Source organism: Apus apus, chromosome 24, assembly GCF_020740795.1.
Source record: "Apus apus isolate bApuApu2 chromosome 24, bApuApu2.pri.cur, whole genome shotgun sequence".
NCBI lineage: Eukaryota > Metazoa > Chordata > Aves > Apodiformes > Apodidae > Apus > Apus apus.
Window position 1 is genome coordinate 1604244 of NC_067305.1, and position 24546 is coordinate 1628789.

General features: G+C 51.5%; 1 protein-coding gene across 19 annotated transcripts in view; it reads right to left on the minus strand.

Moving 5' to 3' along the window:
- Positions 1-24546, minus strand: part of TCF3 (transcription factor 3) — an 81067-nt gene that overhangs the window by 49709 nt on the left and 6812 nt on the right. For all 19 annotated transcript variants that reach the window (XM_051640017.1, XM_051640015.1, XM_051640000.1 and 16 more), the window contains exon 3: positions 21095-21167. In XM_051640017.1, the coding sequence (XP_051495977.1) occupies positions 21095-21167 (73 nt within the window). The remainder of the gene's footprint in view (positions 1-21094; positions 21168-24546) is intronic.

Below are 24546 nucleotides of genomic sequence, written 5' to 3' on the forward strand. Positions count from 1 at the left end.
TGGCCTGACCCCTCGTGCGAGCTGCAGAGGGGTGATGCAGACCTGTCAGGAAGGGTGGGAGCTGGTTTTCTCCCCCTGCTCTGCAGCTGGCATGGTGGACGCACAGGAGCACCCAGCCTGGCTTCACACACTGCCTTCACTTTTTGTAAACACTCTTCACATCAGAGCTTTGTGCTGTTCAGAGGAACAAGCTGGAGACAAAAGAAGCCCTATTAGATTATCTTGTCTGTGTCTCCTCTACATGATGTTTCATTTCCTAGTGCTTTTGTCTAGCCAAGCAGTAACACTTCTTATCAGGAATACCAATATAACTGTCTAGTAAAATTGACCATTAAGAAGTTGCTCTGATGTTTTGCTTTCCCTTAACTACAAGAAGCTCTAAAAGGGTTGTTGGGTTTTTTTCCTCCAAGAACAAGAAGAGCTGCATCAGTGCCCAACCTCTAAGTGCAGAGGCTCTGGGTGTCTGAAGGGGGTTAAAAACCTGGAGCTCCACAGTTTGTTGGGATGGTGAGAGCTGAGCCCCAACAGGCCTGAGTGAAACACTGTGTGTGCTCAGGATGAGAAGCTGCTGCCTGCAGGAACGTGGCAGCACTTTCCAATGCAACTTTGGAAAGAACATATATGTATAAAATGAGGAGGGGAAAAACCCCAAACTCTTGGCCTCAGTGCAGGAAAGAAAACGTGAAAGACCAAAGTCACCACCAAACAACTTGACTGACTTCAGCAGGGGAGCTCTGCAGGCAGCTCCCACCTCTGCTCCTGGCAGACCCTGGGCCACCCTGGCCACGGACCACATTGGTCTGGTTCCTCACTGCACCAGGTTCATGAGGTGGTTGAAGGCACCGAGCAAGTTCTGAGGCTCAAAGGACTTTCCAGGGGCAGCTGAACACGTAAGACAGCAGGAAACCCAACGAAAATCAGTTCCCCATTCGGAGCAAAACGTGCCCCAGAAGCTCCTAGGACCAGGCAGGCCAGGACTGACGGGAAGAGGAAGACCTCAGCTGGCAGCAAGTGACCACCAGCTCAGCTGTCTGCAAAACCACAGCTCCACACCTCCTGCCTCTCAGGCCACGCCAGACCCCATCTGCTTCTGCCACTGCAGCAGAGCCAGCTTGTCAGGGGCTAGAGGGGACAACCACCTCTGGGCAAGGTGTCCCAGCTGCTCCACTGGACCCCTCAGCCCCAGGCAGATGGAGGAGGGAACAAGCCAGTTGTAAACCTCTCTGGTGCCCAGGAGGCATCTCATAGGGGGGTCTGGCTGCCCACACTGCTCAGATCAGGACAAGGAGCACACATCTACCTCCCGTGACCTCGGGCACAGGAGATTAACTCTCTCACGGGAAGTTAATTCTGGGCTTGCACCATTCTGTCCAGCCTGCACATCCCCCTTCCATGGAATCACAGAATTGTCAGAGTTGGAAGGGACTTCTAGAGATCATCTAGTCCAAGTCACCTGCTAAAGCAGGATCACCTGGAGCTCATCACTCAGGACTGCATCCAGGTGGGTTTTGAATATCTCCAGAGAAGGAGACTCCACAACCCCCCTGGGCAGCCTGTCCCAGGGCTCTGTCACCCCCACAGGAAAGAAGTTTTTCCTGATATTTCAGTGGAACTTCCCACGTCCCAGCTTGTGCCTTTTCCCCTTTGTCCTGTCACTGGGAACTACTGAAAAGAGTCTGGCTCCATCTTCCTTTATCCCAGCAGCATCCCAAATCCTTGGTTGCTCCTCAGCATCCCAAGGGTAACCCTGTCCACTCTGAAGCACCCAGCACACTGCCTCACTTAAACACAAGCCCACATTTATATAAAACTAAGAGGTGTAGGTTCACCAGCCAGAGCAAGAGCCCCTGGAGCCCACCTCACTTCAAAACAGGCACCACTCATAGCAATTCAGATAAACTGGTTTCTCTCAAGTTAAAACTAGATATGCACAAGCCACTCTAGTTGAAGCAAGAGCATCTCCAGATGGGCATCTGTTTAATTTGTTTCCAGAACCAGCTGAAATGAAAACCACCCCACAAGTCCCTTCTAGGGGAAGGAAACCCCACAATGAGGTCGTGTTGCACATTTCAGCTAGAGGCTCCCAGCACAAGGACCACTGGTCACCATCTCACTCAAGGTAAGTAATTAACTAATAATTAACTTCATTGTGTGCTGGAGCCAACCTCCAGTCACCAACTTTTCTCACCCTGCCACTCACCACAGCTTCTAACAGCTTTTCAGGGTCTTACATCCCTGGAAGGGGAGGGCAGGGAAGCAGCACAGAAAGATGAGCTATTCTTGCATCCTGCTCCCAAAACAGGATCGTGTGTCCTCAGGCAGCATTAACACTCTGCACTCCTGCCCAAAAGTGGAGCGGTAGTGAAAGGCTGGGTGTGGGAAGGAGGAGAAAAGGATCCCTGAAGACTTCCAGTCTGCCACTCCTGCCCATCTCCAAATCCTTCCAGAGCAGAAATCCCAACGGATCCACTAAAAATTATTCCTTCGTATTCCATCCTCCCGCCCTCTGCCAAAAAAACCCCACAAAAACAAACCAAAAAAACAAACCAAAAACAACCCAGTGTGGCCAGATGTCTGACAGGAAGGGAACCTACCCCAAACCAGCTTGTCCTGGGATGCCATGTCCAGGGAGCAGCAGCAGAGGAGCCCGGTGGCCCCGTCCAAGCAGCCCGAGCCCCAGTGCGCTCCTCCCACCCGCCCGGGAACGCCGGGGAGGAGCAGGGCTCCCAGTTCCTCCATCCCTGCCCACTCCTGCCTGCCTTTGTTTGGGAGACTATAAAGGAGTTCACTCTAAGGACAAGCAAAGGCAGTTGAAAGAAAGTTAACGAGGTTTATGGAGTGGATTCAGTTTACCAGGGGATTTTATGATGCGCTGCCCGGAGAGCAAAGAGCAACCGGGCAGCACCTCTTCCAGCCCAGGCTCGAGGGACACGGGATGTGGGAAGTACAGGGTAAAAAAACCTCACCTATGTGCCTCAATCGTGCTCTTATGCACTGACTCCTTAACACAAACCCTTTGAAAAGCCAGGGCTGGGGCTGAGCTGCACCCCTCCAGCTAGCAGGGCTCCCAACCAAGTCTGCAGCAGCAGCTTCTTGGAGCAGTTGTTTGCCCTCTAACAAAAGCCATCTCCACCCAATCCTGCGTGGCTCTGTTGTGGTGATCCAGGGTATTTCTTTGGCAAAGCCCTGGTCACTGTTTATTGTCTTGCTTTCCTTTATCTGCAAATCTCAAAAGCATTTTATAAATGTTAAACCTCAAAGCTTCTCTAGGGAACAGAACTGTTTCTAGCTATTGTACATATGGAGAGACTTGCCCAAAAATGAGGGCAGAGCTGGAAATGCTGAGATCAGAGCTGAGACAGCCCCTCTTGGCACAATAAAAAGCCACACAGACTATCCCTTAAATACCTGTGTGGACAGACAGATCTCCAGCTATGAACCTCCCATGCTTGTTCCACCTCTTGGAACAAGCACTTGTGTTCACCAGGTCTGGAGAGCACAAAAAAACCTTCACAACTGGCAACCCAAACCACAAGGTCTCACTAATCTTTCAGTTTTCTTCTTTGGGTAAAAAAGCACCAGTCCCACAGTTTCAATTTTTCAGAAAATTATTTAAAGAAAACAGAACAAAAACCCACAATGCTTTAAAAAATACAGAGCAAGCTGGGGGAGAAGTGCTGGTTTTGAGCTGACCCAAGAAGGGCTGGAAGAGGCAGCATGTCAGAGGAGATGCTCAATTCTGGCTCTCCTTCCCATGTGGTGCATGTCCTGCTGTCAGAGGTCCTAAACTGCACTGGTTACACAGTTGGGAGCATAAGTTGCAGCTCCCCCTCTTTTTACTCAGCTTTATCTCCCAGTATAAGACATGGAGCTCCTGGAGAGTCCAGAGGAGCCCACAAAGATGATCCAAGGGCTGGAGCAGCTCTGCTCTGGAGACAGGCTGGGAGAGTTGGGGTGTTCAGCCTGGAGAAGAGAAGGCTCCAGGGAGACCTTAGAGCAGCTTCCAGTGCCTGAAGGGGCTCCAGGAAAGCTGGGGAGGGACTTGGGACAAGGGCAGGGAGGGAGAGGACAAGGGGGGATGGATTAAAGCTGGAAGAGGGAGATTGAGGTGAGACATGAGGAGGAAATTCTTGAGTGTGAGGGTGGGGAGACCCTGGAACAGTGACTCCAATTTTGGCTGCACCAAGCAATCTAGAGAGCACCCCAGAAGTTTGTGTGAGCTCGTGGCTCCAGACACCAGTTCTTTGAGATGTCTCAGTTCCCAGGCCCTTCTCAGAGCATCACCTCTCCCACAAACCTCGGGTCTTATGTGACACTCCTCCAGTTTCCAACCCTAATGCTCTGCACCACAAGAAACCTGGAAAAGCAAACCAGGCTACAAAGAGTATGCAGAAGCCCCACAGGACAGAATCAGGACTCATTTTCCACTCCAAGCTGCTCACATCGAGTGGCATTTCCAGCGTGGCAGAGCTCCATCTGGATCACCTTCACGCTTCCTGCAGAGCCAGGCAGTTCCTGGAAAGTCAGCACAGGGAGTACAACCCCTCTGTGCCACCAGCCCTGAAAAGGGGGAGAACCAGAGATGGGCCAGGCAACCCCAACTCCTTCCACTGCTTCCCTGCAGCCCCACTTGGGAAGGGTCCAGAGCCAGAGCAGCTACGAGGCAGCTTTGACCAGCGCCAGGAGGACCCAGGGCTTGAAGCCACCTCTGCTAGAAACAGCAGCCTAAAAATAAACGAGCACTAAGTTTTGAGCTCTGACCTAAGAGAAACTGAGAGGACTTCTGCTGGATCTCTGCTGACCACAAGGCAGCAAAGACTTCTTCCTCTTCAGCTGTTCTGCCCCCAGGTTGGTTCTGCAGGTCGTGCCTGGTGAAGTTCAAAGCTCAGAGGCTGCTTGATACATCAGGGCTGAGGAGCAGCAAAGTAAGGAAACAGCCAGGACACCAGGACACCCCTGAGGCTCCAGCTCAGAGCATCCCACCCAGCCAGGATTGGACTAAACCAAACCTAAAGCAGGAGTCTCGTGTCCTAGGTTCAAGCAAGAAGATCCAAAGCAGACTTGGGCTGTTTGGGCTACAAGGAGCCATGGCTGGCAGCTATGGGGGGGCCCTGGGTGTTGCTCCCCAAGGAAACTCAACCTGCAGGTCCCTCCCAAAAGTTCAGACCAGCTGAGTTCCCCAAACCCCACAGCCTGTCCCTTCTCTCCATTTTGCACACCTTTACCACCCACCCAATTCCAGGGAAGGGATTAACACCGTGATGGCTGCTGGATCCTGCAACATCAACAGTGACCTAACTGCAGGCAGGTGGACAAAGAGGAGGAGGACAAAACCAGGAGAACTCCAGGATTTAGGATGAATACAGCCCAGATGGGACCACTGCCATCAGGTGAGCATCTGCACATGCAAGGACAGCAGCTCAGGACCTGCTTTTGCCATGGCCACCACTGCCACATCCCTGGGGCTGGACGTGCTGCTTCCACCAGCAAGCAAATGGGTTTTGCCCCGTGCAACCCCTGGTTCACGTGAGACCTTTGGATCACACCAGCAACAAAAAGGCTGAACCAGAGCACAAGGCTGCAACCCCCTCTACTCTGCTCTAGCGAGACCCCACCTGGAGCACTGTGTCCAGTTCTGCAGCCCCAACAGAAGAAGGACATGGAGCTGTTGGAGAGAGTCCAGAGGAGGCCACAGGGATGATCCTTGGGCTGGAGCAGCTCTGCTCTGGAGCCAGGCTGGGAGAGTTGGGGTGTTGAGCCTGGAGAAGAGAAGGCTCCAGGGAGACCTGAGAGCACCTTCCAGTGCCTGAAGGGGCTCCAGGAAAGCTGGGGAGGGACTTGGGACAAGGGCAGGAGTGAGAGGACAAGGGGGAATGGATTTAGAAGAAGGGAGATTGAGGTTGGAGATGAGGAGGGAATTCTTGGCTGTGAGGGTGGTGAGAGCCTGGCTCAGGTTGCCCAGGGAAGCTGTGGCTGCCCCATCCCTGGCAGTGTTGAAGGGCAGGTTGGATGGGGCCTGGAGCAGCCTGGGCTGGTGGGAGGTGTCCCTGCCCATGCAGGGGGTTGGGACTAGATGGTCTTTAAGGTCCCTTCCAACCCAAACCATTCTATGATTCTAATCCTGTGCTGGTGGCCTGGACTGGACCAACCCCACCCTGGGGTTGCACAGCACCCTGAGGTGCCCAGGGCACTTCTGTAAGAGCACCAACACTTGCCCTCCAGCAGCAGCACTGCTGGAGCCTCGTGTCTTGGTCCTCAGCACCTGCAGGGCTGGCTCCAGGCCTGCCAAGACCTGTTGATGCCACTGGAAGATGCCCCAGCCCTGCCAGGGAACATCCCTCCCCTGTTCCTGGGAGAGGTTTTAGAGTTAAAGCAACACCGGTAGTGGGATTGTCAGCAGCACAAATGCACAATCAGGAGGGGAAGATGTGGGGGGAAAGCATCCAACTGGTGAACATAATACTTGGAAGGAAAAGCAGATTTAAAAAAAAAATTAAAAAAATAAAAAATGAGGGGGTGGTAAAAAAAAATAATAAAAATCTCAGGAAGTCATCTAGTCATTCCTGCTCTTTGCTGAAACAATAGACTCGGGATGCTGGCAGAGTTATAAATAATCCTGCTGGCTACACAACACAAATACAAGACAGGAGCAGGGTAACTATCAGCTCGATGGAAAGTGACTCACCACCTTCTTCCAGCATTCCCAAAGAAGGACAAACACCACGGCCCTGCTCCCACTCTGGGGGGCTTCGCAGTGCAGGGGCTCCCCTGGCTGGGACCCCCATCCCAAGAGGGAAGGAGCAGCTTAAAGCTTCAGGAAACCAAAGCCTGAGGAGCTCCCAGACACAGGCACCCTGAGCCACGGTGTCCCCAAAGCAGAACACACAGCCTGACACGGGGGAACTGGGCAAGAGAGGGCTCAAATTGGGGAAAATAATGTGAAGCCACTAACTCCGCAACATCCTTCTCTTTTTTAGAAGGGAAGTTGGCCCTTATGAGACAATTTGGTGGAGCTGATTTCCAGAGTGCTCCTCTGAAAGCTGAGAGTGAGCAGAGATGAGCAAAGCCAACGTGCCTGGAGATGCTGGTGGATCTGCCCCAGGGAAGGACACTTGTGTAAGGGTCTCTGCCCCGAAGGCAGCACTGGGGGGATGGACGTGGCCCCTCTGGGTTCCCCTCATGAGGAAGGGAAGATCCACCTTTCTGGGCACCAAGGATAACCCCATGGTTGTTCCAAGTCTGTGGCTGATCATGGGGCACAAAGCAGAGCAGTCCTTAAGCCAGGACTGGGGTGCTGTGCACATGGTGATGGCAGCCAGGAGCCCTCTTGCCAAGGGTAACTGAGAAAGGGAAAGATCTTCCCAACTGGAGACTTGGATAATTTGGAAGTGAAATAAATTCTCCTTTTTTTTTTTTTTTTTTTTTTTAAAAAAAAAAAAAGAGCTTCCTGACTTGTTATTCCATTACCCAAATCTGGAAATGCCATCAGCTGCATTCACACAACAAAAAATCCCAACAAAAACTGTCTTAAAGTTTGAGCTGATGTCCAAGAGGCCAAAAGAAAGGAGAACAAAAGTCAGAAACCTGTGACAAGCAGCTCCCCCTGCGAGCACCGTGGCCAGCCTGGCACCCAAGTCATCCTCCACAGAGGGATTCACAGAGGCAGAGGATGTGAAATAACCAGGATATGAAGTGACTTTTAAAGGATTTTTTTGCCAGGTAGGTGAGGTAAAAGGTCACTAAGAGCTGGGTGAGCACATCCAGCCAGCAATGTAATGCTGAGCTTGTTACAGGGCTTAACTCAGTTTAAATGTACCCCAGACAAGGAGAAAAAACCAGCTTCCAGCCATGTGGAAAGTCCAGGCAGCTCTAAGAGCCTGTGGGGACACGCTGCCATGGACCCAGCCACCACACAACTCCTGAAGGAGCTTCTTCCAGCACCCAACAGCAGCCCAACACCACTGCTCCTGTCTTGGGCAGGCTGGGAAATGAAGTGATCAACCCTCAGCAGCTCCTGGCATGGAGGAAAAGGTGACTCAGAGCCTCCCCAGCCAGGCTTCCATTCACCTTTGGAAAGAAAAGGTACCTGTTGATACCAAAGTCTTTTTTAAATCAGCAAAGAGTTGGGGAGAGAGGAAGCTAATGAGGTTCAGCAAGGGCAAATGAAGGTCCTGCACCTAGGGAGGAAGAACCCCAGGCAACAGTGTAAGTTCAGGGTGACCTGCTGGACAGAAGCTCTAGGGAAGAGGACCTCAGGGTCCTGGTGGACAACAGGTTGACCATGAGCCAGCAACGTGCCCTTGTGACAAAGAAGGCCAGTGGGCTCCTGGGGGACACTGAGAAGAGTGTGGCCAGTAGCTCAAAGGAGGTTCTCCTGCCCCTCTGCTCTGCCCTGGTGAGGCCACATCTGGAGCACTGTGGCCAGTTCTGGGCTCCCCAGTTCATGAAGGACAAGGAGCTGCTGGAGAAAGTCCAGCCCAGGGCATTGAGATGCTGAGGGGGCTGGAGCATCTGCCTGGGAGGAAAGGCTGGGAGAGCTGGGGCTGCTCAGCTGAGAGAAAAGGAGGCTGAGGGGGGATCTGGTCAGTGCTGGTGAAGATCTCCAGGGGGTGGCAGGAGGATGGGGCCAGACTCTGCTCAGGGGTGCCCAGGGACAGGACAAGGGGCAATGGGCACAAACTGGAGCACAGGGGGGTCAAGCTAAACATAAGGAAACACTTCTTGAGTGTGAGGGTGACAGAGCCCTGGGACAGGCTGCCCAGGGAGGTTGTGGAGTCTCCTTCTTTGGAAACATTCCAAACCTGCCTGGACGCCATCGTGTGCAACCAGCTCTGGGTGAACCTGCTCTGGCAGGGGGTTGTGCTGAATTATCTCCAGAAGTCCCTTCCAACCCCTGACGTTCTCAAAAAAACCCCAACCAAAACGCAGGAGATGACAAACATACAAGGGCAGAGCAGCTGCAGCTGCAACCCAGAAGCACAGGAAGACTCAGCAATAGGCTCATCTCCTCAGACATCAGTGGAGATGCCACCAAAAGTGTGTTGCTTGAGAGTAAATCTAATTCCTCTCCTTTGTGGAGGGCTGGAGCCTGCGTCCTTCAGAGGACACAGGAATGACCACCCAGCCAGATAAGTTCACTTCAGGTTTTACAGGACAGGTGTGAACACTCTGACCCACGGCACGAGAAATAAAAGAACTTTGCTTTACAACTTTTTTCTTTAAAAAGGGAAAAAAAAAATCCAAACCAAAAAACAACCACATGCGATAGGGAGGCACATCCACCTTCCCACAGCCTCTCAGGCCATTCATCATTTGGATAAAATCCAGTTTCACATTGAAATTCAGCTGGACTTTCAAATGCAAATACGAGGAGAAGAGCAACATATGGTTGAGGTTAGTACGTATTTCTCCTAATTAAATGGCATGCTGCTGCTTTGTATAACAATGTTAATGGGGCATTAAGGAGCCTTTGGAAGAGAGACCACCTCACTTTAAAAAAAAAAAAGAGTCCCAGAAAGCAGAAGGGGCCCAGGACCTCCCCACTCTCACCACAAGGACGGGTTTTGTCATTGCTCACAACCAAGCCATCCATGACCCCCTGGCTGTGCATACAGGGCAGAAAGGTAAGAGGCAACTGGCAACACCAGTGTCCTCCAAGGCTCATCCTGCAGGATTCTGGCTGGGTCTTCTTCCAGGTCACAGCCACGATGGGTTGTCCCCCCCTGGATGTCACCACATCTGCGACCAAAGAGCACCACGACAGAAGGCAGGGAGGGCTTTTGGAGGGGGAAAAGCCTTGCATGTTTCTTGTGACCCAGGGGTCAGGACTGAAGGATGGCCAGAAGATGCTTCAAAACTCTTTGTAAAGAAGAGGAACAGCCCTGCCTTGAGCATTGGCTCAAGAGAACTCCAAGTAGCCACCACCAAACCTGCTGCCCAGAAGAGGCAAGAGTTGCTGCCAGGAGACCCCATGGCTCACTGGACAGGACACGGGGAGCATCACCTGCTCTCCTGGAAAGTTCTTCTCATTGAGGCTGGGCCAAGGTTTTGCAGATGCCTGTCCTTTCCCATGCTTGACATGAAAAAATCCACCTCCACACACATCCCAGGGTGCTGAAAGCTGCCTTTTGTCCCAGCCTCCTCCCCAGACACTCTGAAGCAAGGCCCCTTCATTTATTTTCAGTCCCTGACTAACCATGAAGACTCCCTGCTAGAAAAAGCTCATGCCACATTAACTTCACCTCCCTCTTGCTCCTGATGCAATCTCCAGCTAAATTTAGAGGAAGACGTTGCCTCAGGTCACTTTGGAGGTGGGGATGTGCTGCTCAGGGTTAAGAGGCAGGTGGACAGTATGTTTGTAGTTTTTCTCCCTGTTGGTGTTGGAGCTGGGCTACCTGGAGAGTGAACTGAAAAATTCCAAGATCAAAAACAAAAAGCAGGGAGGTGTCCTGGACTGCCTCTTGCCTTCCTTTAGTAGGGGAGCAAGGTGGTGTGAACACATCCTCCCTTCAGGAACATTAAGCACAGCAGCAAGAAGAGCATCAAACCAGCTGCTACAAACATCCCCAAAAGCCAAATCAAGAAATCTTCAATCCCAATTCAGCTCTTTCCTCTTCTGATGTTTCTTCCTACCTATTTCCACCCTTCGAGGCCACCAGGGACAGGCAAACCCAGAATCTCTGTAACTAGATGGCAAAGCTCCCCATCCCACCCCTAATCCAGGTTGAGTTGGTTTCAAGATGGTAAAGCTGTGAAGGCAACGGCGGCTGCTCCTGCTGCACCCAGAGAGGACAGAGCCAGGGAGCTGCGGGCCTCAGGCCTGGCTGGCTCTTGGAATTTACAAGGGCAGGGAGGGACAGGACAGGGGGTAATGGATTAAAACTGGAGCAGTGGAGATTTAGGTAGGACATGAGGAAGAAATTCTTCACTGTGAGGGTGGTGAGAGCCTGGCCCAGGCTGCCCAGGGAAGCTGTGGCTGCCCCATCCCTGGCAGTGTTGAAGGGCAGGTTGGATGGGGCTTGGAGCAGCCTGGGCTGGTGGGAGGTGTCCCTGCCCAGGCAGGGGGGTTGGAACTAGATGATCCTTAAGGTCCCTTCCAACCCAAACCAGCGTGGGATCCTGTGATCTCTGCCAAAACACCAGTGACAAACCCTTAGCTACAACAGCATCTTCAAACATCACTTCCAGTCTGGGCGAGGAGGTTGGCCTGGCCCTAACTCCCCCAGCCCTTCTGGGGCTCATACAGCCCCAAACCAGCTCGCTGTTGCCAGATGCAGACATTTTGGTGCCACGAGAGCTCAGTGCCCCAGCTTGCCTCAGGTGATCCCCCATCCTCAGTGCTCGCCGTGCTCCCAGTCCCCCGGACAATTTCGCATTCAGCACCACAATATATTTCACACTGTATTTTCATGCCTCATTTGGCAACAAAATTAATTAAAGTTTAAGTCAACACTGAAGGAGTACAGTACCTTTCTTTCCTCCACGGCATATATAACTCAATTTGTTGAAGCTAATGTGCTAATCAAGACTTGCACAGTATTTGGGAACCTTCTGGCAGGAGGGCCCTGCAATCCTGCAGCCAAACGCTCTCTGCACCCACTGGTCTCTGCTTGGAGGTTGAACAGGGGCACAAGCATCAACCCACTGACTACAGCCTGTCTGCAACCACCCTATGGAAAAGCTTCTCTTCCCTAAAATGTCATCCCTCCCCCAAAGGCAGAAGGGTCCAACAGGGGCCTGCATTCAGGTCAGCACGTCATCGTAGGGCTTTTTGCAGCCTCCAAGCAGCCTGCTAGCTGGGAATTGTCACATCAAGGAGGTCACTGTCCATCCTCACCTCCCATGTTCATCAGATTCAGGAAACTGCACGTATCCAGCTGGGCTGGGGCTGTGCCAAATAAACCAGACACTGCCCAGGTCCCTTGTCATAGAATCATAGAATGGTTTGGGTTGGAAGGGACCTTAAAGATCTCCAGGTTCCAACCCCCTGCATGGGCAGGGACACCTCCCACCAGCCCAGGTTGCTCCAAGCCCCATCCAACCTGCCCTTCAACACTGCCAGGGATGGGGCAGCCACAGCTTCCCTGGGCAACCTGGGCCAGTGCCTTCCTGCCCTCATGGTGAAGAATTTCTTCCTGACGTCTAACCTAAATCTCCCTTCTTCCAGTTTAAAACCCTTACCCCTTGTGCTATCACTGCACCCTCTGGTGAAAAGTTTCTCCCCAGCTTTCCTGGAGCCCCTTCAGGCACTGGAAGGTGCTCTAAGGTCTCCCTGGAGCCTTCTCTAGTCCAGGCTGGAGAGCCCCAACTCTCAGCCTGTCTTTGTAGCAGAGTTGCTCCAGCCCTCAGATGATCTTCGTGGCCTCCTCTAGACCCTTTCCAACAAGTCCACGTCTTCCCTGTGCTGGGGGCTCCAGAGTTTGCCACACAGGGCCAGGCAGGCAAGCCAGCGCTCCTCCTCAGAACCTGCAAAGCTGCCACCCCCTTTCCAAGCTCCTGGGATTTCTCAGCTATTTGGAGGCTCTGGGAGAGGGCAGGATAATCCCAAACCACACGGCTGGGAATCCAAGAGGCAGATGTTGGCAAACTTTTTTGGCATCACTGAGACAGCTGCATCGGCCACACGTCCATCGCTGGCCCACGGCTGGGCAGCCCTCCAGGCCATGGGGGTGCTGGGCAGCTGCCAGCCCTGGGCAGGCAAATCCCTCTGCTCCTGCACCCAGAGCAGGGAAAACAGGCTGAGCAGAAGCAGGAGCCTCATCAGGGAGTGCCAAAACAAAAGAGAAACAGCAGCCAGAACTCAGCGACCCCGGGTTTACCTGCGCGGTGATCCCTGCTCTGCAGGGGAGAGGTTCCCAACCCGGCAGCGCAGCGTGTTTTTCAGGCACAGCCTGGCTGCTGCTGCTGCTGCTCCCAGGGCAGGCTGCCAGGATCACCTCTGCTTCCACTCGTGCCGTGTTGCTGCCAACGGGCAGATCAGCCCATCTGAGACAATCCTCTCACATCAGCCTCATTTGCGAGGGGACGTGGGGTTTCCCCAGATGCTTCACCTGCTCGGCGAGTTTCGCTGTCTCTGCTCAGGCTCTCAGGTCTGCAGCTCAAAGGGCTCAGGAAACAGAGGCTCACGACTTCAGGGGGAGGGTTTAGATTAGATAGTGGGGAGATTTAGTTAGAAATTAGAAGAAACTTCCCCACGGACAGGGTTATTACTAGAGTAGGATGCCCAGGGAGGTGGTTGAATCACCAGCCCTGGAGGTGTTTGTTTCAAAGCTGTGTAGATGTGGTGCTGAGGGACATGGTTTAGTGCTGGACTTGGGAGAGTTGGGTTAACGGTTGGACTTGATGATCTTAAAGGTCTTTTCCAACCAGAATGACTTTGTCACTTACTCTGATAATGATGAGGAAGCTTGTGCCAACATTTTCTGCTTCCAGTTGAAGTGATAGATCACCATCATCTTCTCGCTTGTGAAAATTTAGCTTGTGAATAACATCATTGTCCAGTTGGGTTCAGAGTCTGCTCTTGTGTTACAAAAGGATCGAAAATATCACCTTCACCAGTGACTTTGGGTGCTAGTGAACAGAGAAGATGCATTTATAACATCCTTCAGCTCTGTTAACACTGGAGAATGTAGTGCCAGGTTAGAAGTGAGGCCATCCAGAGTAAAAAGCAGCATTAGTCATTAAATCCATCCCCTTAAGACATCCATTTGCTGTCTCCAACTAAATTAAAGAAATAAATTCCAATTTGAGTTTCACGGCATGTAAGCATTAATGATGGAGATGCAACAGGCAGAGCTGGTCACACACAGGCCACGTGCTGCAGAAGGGCACCCTACAGAGCATGCAGAATTTGAAATTAGCAGCAGTGAGGTCCAGAAGAAATGCCTGCCAGACCTGCTGGGCCCCTTCCAAAGCCATCTCTCCCCTTTGGAAAAGGCACATCCAAGCGTGTAAGACCTGGAGCTGGGCCACTGAGCCAAAGGCAAACAACTGGTGAGGCACTGGAACAGGCTGCCCAGGGAGGTGCTCAAAAAACGGGTGGATGTGGTGTTTTGGGAGATGGTTTAGTGGTTAGGGGTTGCAGAGCAGACAGTTGGACTTGATGATCTTGAAGGTATTTTCCAACCTTGACAATTCTATGATTCTACGACTCTAATTCCAACCTCAGCCCCACACCAACACGTGCCGTGTGGACAGGATTTGAGGTGGGCTGAGGCAGAGCTGCTGCATCCCAGGGCCAACCCCAAGATCATCTGTCCTCCAGTGACCTCCAGAAGATCATCTGTCATGACACCCTGGCCCTCACGACTGAAAAGACAGCAGCAGGAACAAGGCAATGACATCAAGCAGGCAATTAATACGCAACCAGCAACTCTTACTAAACAAAAAGCGGGTGCTTGAGCTTGTACATGTTCTTTTGAAACCCAGAAGGTTCATTCCAAGCCCGGCTTCATGTCAGCCCTAATCCAGGCAAGGCACATGATTTTTACATAAGATCCATCTCATCATAACCCCTCGAGCAGGCACAGTTACACTCGTCCTGAATTGCCTCATCCAGGGAAGGAGAAGCTCTGCTGCCAGGCAATCGCTGCACTGCCTCAGCTCTTCTGGCAGAGTTAAAACTGTGCTTAAACAAGGTCTGTGTCAAATTTGCAGTTTCTAAACAAAAGCTGTCACTTATCTCAGTACAGCTTCGGCTCTCTGGCACCCCCAACATTGTTCCTGCTCTTTCCTAGTTCAAAATCTCAAATCCAGCCAGGAGGGCTCTTCCTTGGGGTGGGAGAAGAATAAAAACCAAATCTCTCTCCTGAAAATATGCACCCTTTCACCCCCTGAAGTTAAACACACATCAAGACAGGGACTGCCTTTTATTTGCCTCTTCCCAACTGCTGGAGAAGCACTGAGCTGCTCTCAGAGCATCCCCACTGCCCCAGCACCAGATGCCCTCTCCCTGCTCTTCCCAGACTCACTCCTCATGTGTCGGTTAGAAATGGGCTGTGCCTCTGGCAGGACAGGTCACTCCCAGCCCTGCCTGGACATTTGAGGAAAAAAACCCTAAATTTGAAGAGAGGTAACAGAGGGAGAGAACCTTCATGTTTCAACCTCACTGCAAAGGCACAGGAGAAACAGATGCCCCAGTGGGGAAGCCCTGGGAGCAGCAACTCCAGGACACAAGGATCAGAGATGCGATCAGGGCGTGATGCTGGATGAAGGGAGACAGGCGTGAAGATTTTCCCCTGCCATTTGTTCTCCCATCCTTGCTATTTCCTGCCGACCCACACTCCCTGCCCCAGCTTTTGGGCCCTCCAAGCTTCTTCTTCCAAACTCTGCTTTCTGTATCCTGGTTAATGGGAAAAGCAGGGAACAGAAGAGAGAGAGGAAGAACAGGAGCTTCCTGAAGGCAGAGACAAAAGGAAAGCAGAAAGCCCTCTGATGCTCCTGACTAGCACGTGGGAGACAAACTTCACTGAAAGTCCTCCAGGCTTTGTTACTGGAAAGGCAGGGACTGCAGCACCCCGGGTGCTGCCGTGCAACACCCTCAGCACCCTCCTACCCCCCGGGACCAGGCTCTGCTGGCAGCAGGGATGGAAAAGCTCCAGGGATGCAGAGAGCAGCGGAGAGCTGCAGGGATTGTCTCTTCCCAAACTAACACGACCTCACCCCTTTGCAAGCTTGTCCACGGCTAAAAAGTAATTTTTACTTTGAAAGAAACAGTCACAGCAATAGGCAGGCAAGTAAATTTTTCTGCTTTGCCTTTTTTTTTCTGTTGTGGTGGCTTTGTGTTTAGTGACAGTTTTGCAAGCCTGCTGTACGGGCACGCACGCAACCGCAACATAAACAAGCAGCCTGAGGAACACACTTTAATGGAAAGTGCCAGTTTTAAATATCAAGTCCCATATTGTGCACCTCATGTCTGCCTTTCATCATCTATCAAAATAGCAAGCAAAGCCCATCACTCCCACTTTGGCATAAGCAAAACATGTGGGAACTCGAGGCAGTTAGCAGGAAAACGTGATACATCTTTACTAATAAAAGCTCCTGCTTTCCTCACTAGGGTAAATAGTTGCAAATGGGTTTCTGCAGCTTGAAACCCAACTGCTGACAGCATGGCAGCAGAAACGCTGTGCTTAGCTCTTCCCAACTCTCTTAACTTCCACAATTTTACTGCAAACTACCCAGCCAGCTGCTCTACAAGCGAAGGAGAGTTCCCACCTTCACAGAACTCCTGGCCGCTCGGTGCCCAGACTCTCTCCCCTCCCCACCTTGGAGCTTCCTAACCCCGGCCTGCGTGCACACACAAAATAATTAAATCTTCAAACAGCTCACCCATAGCACCAATTAAAGAGGCAACCTCATCTTTCATAGAATTTATTACTTTCAGTGCTGTTGCCACAGGTATCCAAGTTTGAAGGTTGTTTAAAGCAGGCTTTCAAAGGGGATACAGACTCACCTACCTCCGGGGAGAATGCGTTTACTTTGTTCACTAGACTATAACTTAAAATTTGTTACATGCACCAGCTTGTAACTCTTTGAAAAACTCCCCCGTTAGCAGCTTCAAATGTATTTTATGAACTTGCCCCGATCAAAGCAATTCCCTCAACAATGAGCCTCATCTCACCAGCTCACCAGCAAATAAAGCACTGAACAAATTCTGGGGGTGGAAATCACAGCACAAGAGCAGGAGGGGACTCTCCCTTCCAAACCCACCTAAAAGATCCTAACCAAGAGAGCTCCCTTCAGCACAACGCAAGGAGAAAAAGACATTTAGTGGTGAATCTACTTACACAAAAGGAAAAAATAAATAAATTAATTAAAAAGCAGCTATTTTTTTAAGCAGATCTTTTATTTGTTGCGAGCAGAATCATCTGTCAGCTGAAGACCTCCCGGGCTCCTGTTACAGCAGGACACAAACCTGGCACCCTGCACCATTTCCGATGCATATGGGAGCTGGTCCCACACTCTGCATATTAACCACGAGCTGCTCTGGGAGACGTGTTACCTCACACAATCACCTGCCTCAGTTTTACTCCCCTGCTCCACAAAGCCCCGACCCGCTCGCTGTAGGGAAGGCGCAGTTGGCACACACGGACATGGCTGAAACCTCAGCAGCCACGAGGTGACAGCCCAGGCATGGCCACAGTCAGCAGGGCCACGGCCCGGGCTGGGAAGAGACAATGAAACTTCTTTGCCTCCTGCCATTCCTACTGTCTCAATGTCAATTAAAAATGGTTATTTCCATGTGAAATTCAGCACGCGCCGTTTCCTGCTGGAGGCGCAGTTTAATTAAGCGCGCTGGGAGGGAGCTCGTTCCTGATCAGATTAGCCATTTATGAACTATGACATGGGGGGAAAGCGGGGGCAGAGGACATGAGTTTCAATGTTTTGCTACTGCAAATAATAACCAGAGTTTGGTGAGGGGACAGCAAAACCGCAGCCCTCCAGGACCAGGACAATGGGCACACACTGAGCGTCCCAGCTAAAATAAAACACCAGCAGCAAACGACAGGGTTCGTGCTGGAAAACACCAGTTGTGTCTCAAAGCCCCAGGAAGAGCAACTTCCCTGTGGTGACCTATATGTGCTATAAATGCTGCAGACAGGGTTTGCATGACGTCAGCTCCATCCTAGTGGCAATTGTTGGGTCTCGCCTTGCCAAGAAAACGCAAAGCGGAGGTGCTGAATTGTCCGTGCGGCGGGGTAGCTAAACCAGTTCCTCCCTGGTGCATTTAAGGACAGAAATGAGGGAAACAGTGGCAGAGCTTAAAATAAAACCAGGAGACAAATATAAAAGCAAAGGGAGCTCAAAGCTGGAGGGCTTGCATTAACACTTTGAATTTTCCTGGCCTGGGAGAGAGAAACCGGTTCCCTTCCACGAAGGAGCCACCCGCACGAGCACCAGGAGCCTCGCCAGGGCTGTTACTAATTGGGACTTGAAAAGGATTTGAATTTGGAGCAATTTTATCACTGTGATTTTCTAATAGGACTGTTTCAAATGACTGTGCTACCTTATTTACCAGCTGGATGTTGGAAGCAAGAACCAAATCTTGGCAAGAGGGGCATTTTGGCCAGGAGTCAGCAGGGTCACTGCCTTGCTGCCTTTGCTCCCAACTTCCCCTAGGGAGGAAAGAGCCTTGAGTTAATAGCTCCTCCAGAGGGGTAAAAAAAAAGCTACATACTGCCCCAAGACTTCCCTGAGGAGGAGGGAAATGAAAACAAGGAGACTACAAATTCACATGTCCAAGCATGGGCAGAAGCATGAGACACAAATTTCACTGGCACGTAAAATGCCATTAGTTTATTATCTTGGTGTCACTATAATCACCCCAAACACTGTGGTGCTGGCACTGTGGTGCTCATCACCAGGACTTCAGTGACCTGGTGCCTGCTTCTCCTTTCCAGGCAGCAAGACAGCAGTGGAGGGGAAAGGCTGTGCTGTCTCTGTCAGGGCTACGGGGAAACCAATTGAACAGAAGTGTTTGACAAACATGAGGAACACTAAAGATGAAGCCCAGGCCTTCCTGAAAGGCAGAAGATTTAGGGAGCTAATCTCCAGGTCCAGACTACAGCGTGGCTGCAAGGCACTCTGCTCCCTCAGCAAGTCCAGGTCCCCAAATCCAAGGACTATCTGCTCTTCACCCTCTGACCACATCAGGGTTGGTGACAATTAGACTGCAAATCAAATGTTGAGCTGGATGGCTGTGACTTTGGGGTGAATGAGTATGTGATTACACCCTGCTGTCAGTTAGTGAATTAAGCTAAACCAACACCCACAAACTATGAAAATTGCCACTCACCACTATTTAGGACCTAATTTGGACACTTTGGATCCTTCTAAGAGATGCAGTGCATCCCTGTGTTGCACAGCTCCTGAACATCTTACTGCAGTTATTCACTCCACCAGTAGAAGTCAAACATCCAGGGTCAGAGACGGTCAGAGCCCCAAAGCTGACACACAAATGAAACACACCCTCCACTGTCCAAAAGTGAGGCTGAGGACAACTGGCCAAGGGATAAATCTGCTTCTGGAGCAAAAGGCTTCCCTTAAATCAAGCCCGAGAGGTGTTTCAAATCCAGGATGCCCATGGAAGAGCTGTCACAGAGCCCTGAGACAGGGACAGCAGCGATTGTGCAACTGCCTCCAGTGCAAGTTGTATAACACCAGTCCTCTGTTTTTATGAACTGCTCACAGTCAGACTCAAAAAGCAGCAGCCCAGAGGAAGGGTGGTGTCAACATTACCTTTCACTCACCCGAAAGAAAAGAAGGGGGGTGGAGGGGAGAGAATAAAAGCTGTTGTGTTGCTTTGGCTGCTGCAGAGTCAAGCGCAGGGGGTCCGGTGGCTGCGCTGGCCGCGCTGCAGAGCCCTGCTCCAGCCTCCCCTGCCCAGGGATACAGACCCAGCAGCCAAACCAGTCTCTGAGCAGGAAACTAATTAATATGAACTTGCTCCATTCCTACTCTCCCACCAGCCTTTCATGGATTATTTGAACTGCAGAAGTCGGGCACAGAACACTCGCTGGAGAGCGCAGCTTCCATCTGGGTTCACCCAAGAGTTTTCTCCCCTCAAATTTCCTCCAGCGCCCACTCAACAGCTTCCCTGCGTGTCAAAATGTTTGCTCAAAACCATCTTCACCTGCAGCTTGACAGCCCGGTCTGATAGCATCAGATTTCCCTTGGCAAAAAAGGCAGGAGCAGGGCAGGGCAGAGCAAAGCCCTCCTGTCCTGCTCCTGCAGGTGTCACCAAGTGCTGCTCCACAGCACCCTGTGGCATCAGAGTCACTATCCAGAAATCCCACCCTGCCCACAGAGTCACACAGTGGCTGGGGTTGGAAAGGACCTCTGAAGATCACCTAGTCCAACTCCACTGCTAGGGCAGGATCACCTACAGTAGATCACACAGGAACACATCCAGAAAGGCTTGGAAAGTGTCCAGAGAAGAAGACACCACAACCTCTCTGGGCAGCCCGTCCCAGGGCTCCATCACCCTCACATGAAAGTTTTCTTCTCTGAGATGCCACCCAGTGTCAGGACACAGATGTTCCACATAACCAGGAGTTTCCCTGGACAGCTTGAGCTGGCTCAGGGCAGAGAAAGTTGAGTTTTATCCATCCACAAAGCATCAGCATGTTTCAGCAAGAAGGACAAATTAACTGAACTTCCTGCGTGCCAGGGGCTGCAGCGAGTCCTGCACGGAGCAGCTTCCCTGGGCACCAGAGCCTGGCACAGCCCCACGCTGGCTGCCCGGGCTGGGAATTCTCTGCTTCAGCCTCACATGAACCACATTTCCCGTGTTTCCCTGCCAGCCACCTGAAGCCACGACCCCTTCACAGCCTCCTCTCAGTGCCAGATGGCCCACCTGCTCCTCCCCAGAGATGTCCTGCTCCCAAAGCCCCTAGATGTTGGCACCCTGGCCCCTCCTCAGGCTGGCAGAAACGGGGCCACTCAGCACTCCTGGGTGGCCCAGCCAGCTGCTGGCTTTGGGGGCAAGGTGACACAGGTGAGCACCCCAAAACCACGGCAGGGTCCAGCTCAGATGGTGGCGAAACAGCTCCAACCACCCTTGCTGCCTCCCCCCCTGGGGCAGCCATGCTGCCTGGAGGCATCCAGCCAGGAGGGCTTTACAAAGGTCCCTTTGGGAATACTGAGATGCCAGCCAACAGCAGGGAGCTGCTGGAAGGGCTGAATGGAGCAGACACCCTAACTTTTTCCCTTTGGGCAGCTGAGCCCCAGGAGTTCACCACCATGTCTCCTCAGTGATGTACAGCAAAAGTCTTCCAGAGTGTGTCTGCAGACACACGTTCATCTAAGCAGCTTAAGAGAACAGCATCGACTGTCTGCTCTCAATCAGAGCAGCAAGACAACCATCCTGAGCTCAGGTGGTGACTTCTTAACTGGAGACAGAACAAAAGCAGCTTTGACCACCCAGAAACAGGTGGAGCAACAAGAAAATCATCCAGAGAAACAGTAGCAAACCACCACCAGAAAAATACCTAAGACAAAATTACAGAAACCCTCCTCTTGGGTCTCTGGAAGCAAACACACATTCATTGTAAGGAACATTACAGTGTGAAGGAAAAAACCATGAAGATGACAGTACCTGATCCTCCAAACTGCGTGCTTGTTAGGGTCGTGGGTCTGTTTTTTCCATTAGCCACTGGCAGGGGAAACATCTAGAAAAACAAAAAGATGAGAGAGAAGGGAAGAGAAAAAGAGATTTCAGTATGTTAGTTTTACCAGGCTGCTGCAAAGGGGGTCAGAGTGGGCAGGCGAGGGTGGGGAGAAGGGGAAAGAGTTTTTATTGATGCAAAAAACTTTCCTCTCCTCTTGTCCCTGCTGCATAGATCAGCTGCAGGAGGGACAGGGGAGCTGTGCAGCTGTGTGCTCATATACACACACATTCCTACGTGCATAAACTTCTCCTGTGTACACAGCGTCTCTGGTTCCTTAGGTGCAACTGAAAACCATCCAAGAAGCATCACTGCTGTGGTCAAAACCAACTGTTTCCTCCCTAAGTTATTCACCAAGGCCCAGCCTAGAGGGTGCCCATGGAGAAAAGCCAACTTCATTCACAAAAAGCCATCAGGAAAATGACAGTGCCCCACCGAGAACGCAGCAAAGCTCGTTCTATCTCTCAACGTCCCAGCACCTGCAGTGGTTCAGGTCTCATCTCGCACCTCCTGTGCTCTCAAGGCCTGTCCCCAGCACCCTGCAGTGCCTGGGGAGGACACAGGCTGCCCACAGGCTCCAGCAGCCACGGGCAGAGGTTACCAAGCCCCAGGCTCTGGCGATGCTCAAGCCTCACACCCACTCTCGGAAGGACGAACCCTCCAGCCCCACGGAGCAGCTCCAAGCCCTGGTCCTTTGGGGCCTCCAGCAGCACCCTGAGCTAACACAGCCCTGGGGTCTGGTGGGAGAAGCTGCACCAAGGGCAAAGGTATTTAACTCATCATGAAAAAGATGAATATATTGAACAGTATCAGTCATTCTGGCTACTTGTTGGCTCTGCTGCAGCTTCAGTATCACAGCTAAGCTTCTCCTGCTAGGGAGCTTCCTCAGAAATACTGCATAGCTCATCAGCTAACCTGGATAAATATTTTTCATTTAAGTTGGGAGGGTTTCAGAAGCTGTTATTTAAAAATTTATACACACCTGCATGCAGCAGAAAACTAATTCTTCTCCACACAAATGGAGCTCCAGCCAATAAAACAACTGGTGGGAAAACGCTTAGTGAATTAACATGTTAATATCCTTTTACTACTCAACTCAAGATACTTTCAGCACCAAGTCATTTGAATTTTTATTATTTTTAGCTTTGCAATGTCTGAGTAACTCAAAAGTTTAATGCTCCGAAGATTAAACAATGTAATGGCACAAGAGCCTACAGAAATGCAGCATTTCATGCCCTGACACAGCTGATGTCTGGCTGTGGTCAGAAACATTCCTTTGTATGAAACTGTCTGCCCAGCTTTGTTTTTACAAATGCTGGGGAGGGAATAGGAAAAAAAAAACCACACACAACAAAAAAAAAAACAACAAACCAACAGTTAAATGTGGTAGAGACGCAAAGGGAGCAGTTAAGAAACCAACTGCCATTCAAAAGCAGAACACAAATCTGGGATCCTATGCATGTCTGCACACAAGCACATCATGTATGTGAGTGTTTAAATAAAGGTGGAAACTGTTTCAGTGTGTCCCCTGCGTGTGCACAGCTCTGGTGCCAGCAGCCAGCCTGCACCTGCCTTCCAGGGGCTCCATCCCACCCCTGCTCTCCCTGCACCCTCCTCTCTGCACCCTCGCTGTGGGAGGCACAGGATGGGGGGGCTCCAGGGTCCCTTGGGGTGGGCCAGCAGCCCCACCAGCGAGCAGACCTCGTTTCCTCAGGAAGCTGGGCTAGAAAACATAAACAGACCCTGACAACACCAAAGGCTGGCAGCCCACCTTCTGAAATGCGACAGGTTTTTCCTGCCCCCCCTCTCATGGCAGTGTTGTTTTTCTACAAAGATCCCTAAAATCACTAAAAATGGAATTGACGTGGCTGGTCCACCCCACCTGGCCAGTGGTCACTCCCTCCTCTTAAGGTAGGGAAGAAAATTAAGTGAAGTGGTTAGAAACCCTCTTTCCAAGAGGCAGTTCTGCACGTGTGAGCAAAGGGGGCTGGGATGCCTAAACATTAGGGCAGCAAGCACCAAAAAGCAACAACAACAAAAAAAGCACTGCTGGCTCTTTTTTTTTTTTTTTTTCACAAGCATTTCTGCTTAATACTTGCTGATGCTGAAAAACCCAAGGTTTTAGAAGCAAATACGAGTGGAGAAAATGAGCAGCCTTGTTCCACTGTGCAATGAGCACTTCTGCAAAAGAGGTGGTTCCCCTCCTCCCCCACCGTGCTCGGCAATCCCCAGCACACCCGGGGGATGCCCTCCCCACTTCACAGATACCTCCAGACTGATGCAACACCTTCCTGCTCTCCCTCCCCGAGGGACCGAGGAATTACAGACCTTTTTCTGCACTGAGCCGAGCAGGGATGCTAATGCAGTTGGAGAGGAGGGAACCCTGGGTTACCCATCACCTCAATACTGGCTCCAAACACCCGTTGTTCAGCCTGGAGAAGAGGAGACTCCAGGGAGACCTTAGAGCAGCTTCCAGTGCCTGAAGGGGCTCCAGGAAAGCTGGGGAGGGACTTGGGACAAGGGCAGGGAGGGAGAGGACAAGGGGGGATGGATGAAAACTGGCAGAGGGAGATTGAGATGAGACATGAGGAAGGAATTCTGGAGTGTGAGGGTGGTGAGAGCCTGGCCCAGGTTGCCCAGGGAAGCTGTGGCTGCCCCATCCCTGGCAGTGTTGAAGGGCAGGTTGGATGGGGCTTGGAGCAGCCTGGGCTGGTGGGAGGTGTCCCTGCCCATGCAGGGGAGTTGGATCTAGATGATCTTGAAGGTCCCTTCCAACCCAAACCATTCTATGATTCTATTATTGCTTCCAACTCCATGAAGTGTTCTGGGTTTTTTTCTTGCTGCCAGCTTGTTTTTCCACTCTGCTGTGGGTCGAAACCCGCCGGGTTGGCAGCCCCGAGGAGCCCGGCGCGGGTCCCACGTGAGGTACCTGCCACCTTGGCTGGGCTAAGTCACTCACAGGGAAAGTTCACCCACCCACTGCAAATTTCCTTTCTGCTTCTGAATGCTGCTTTAAAAATAAATGAGGGTTGAAGGAGGAGATGAACCAGAGCTGACACGTATCAGAGGGACCCAGGGATTGAGGAGGGACCCAGGCCTGTCTGAGGAACTGTAACTGGGTCATTACTTGCCCTTTGTTGGATTTGAATAATGTAGATTTAAATGGTTATGTAAAAATCCCCCATCCTAAGTCGCCGTATTTGGTTTCTCAGGTCCTCCCTGACAGATGACAACTTCTTCATAGCCTCATAGCTCAGTTTCCACCCCTCCCAAAGAATATATTCTCCTTCCATTTCTCCCAGGTTGAAAGATGCAAATCCAGCACATGGGAAGATCCAAACACCTGCACCCACCACTGGGGAGATTCTAGTAAAGAGACCCC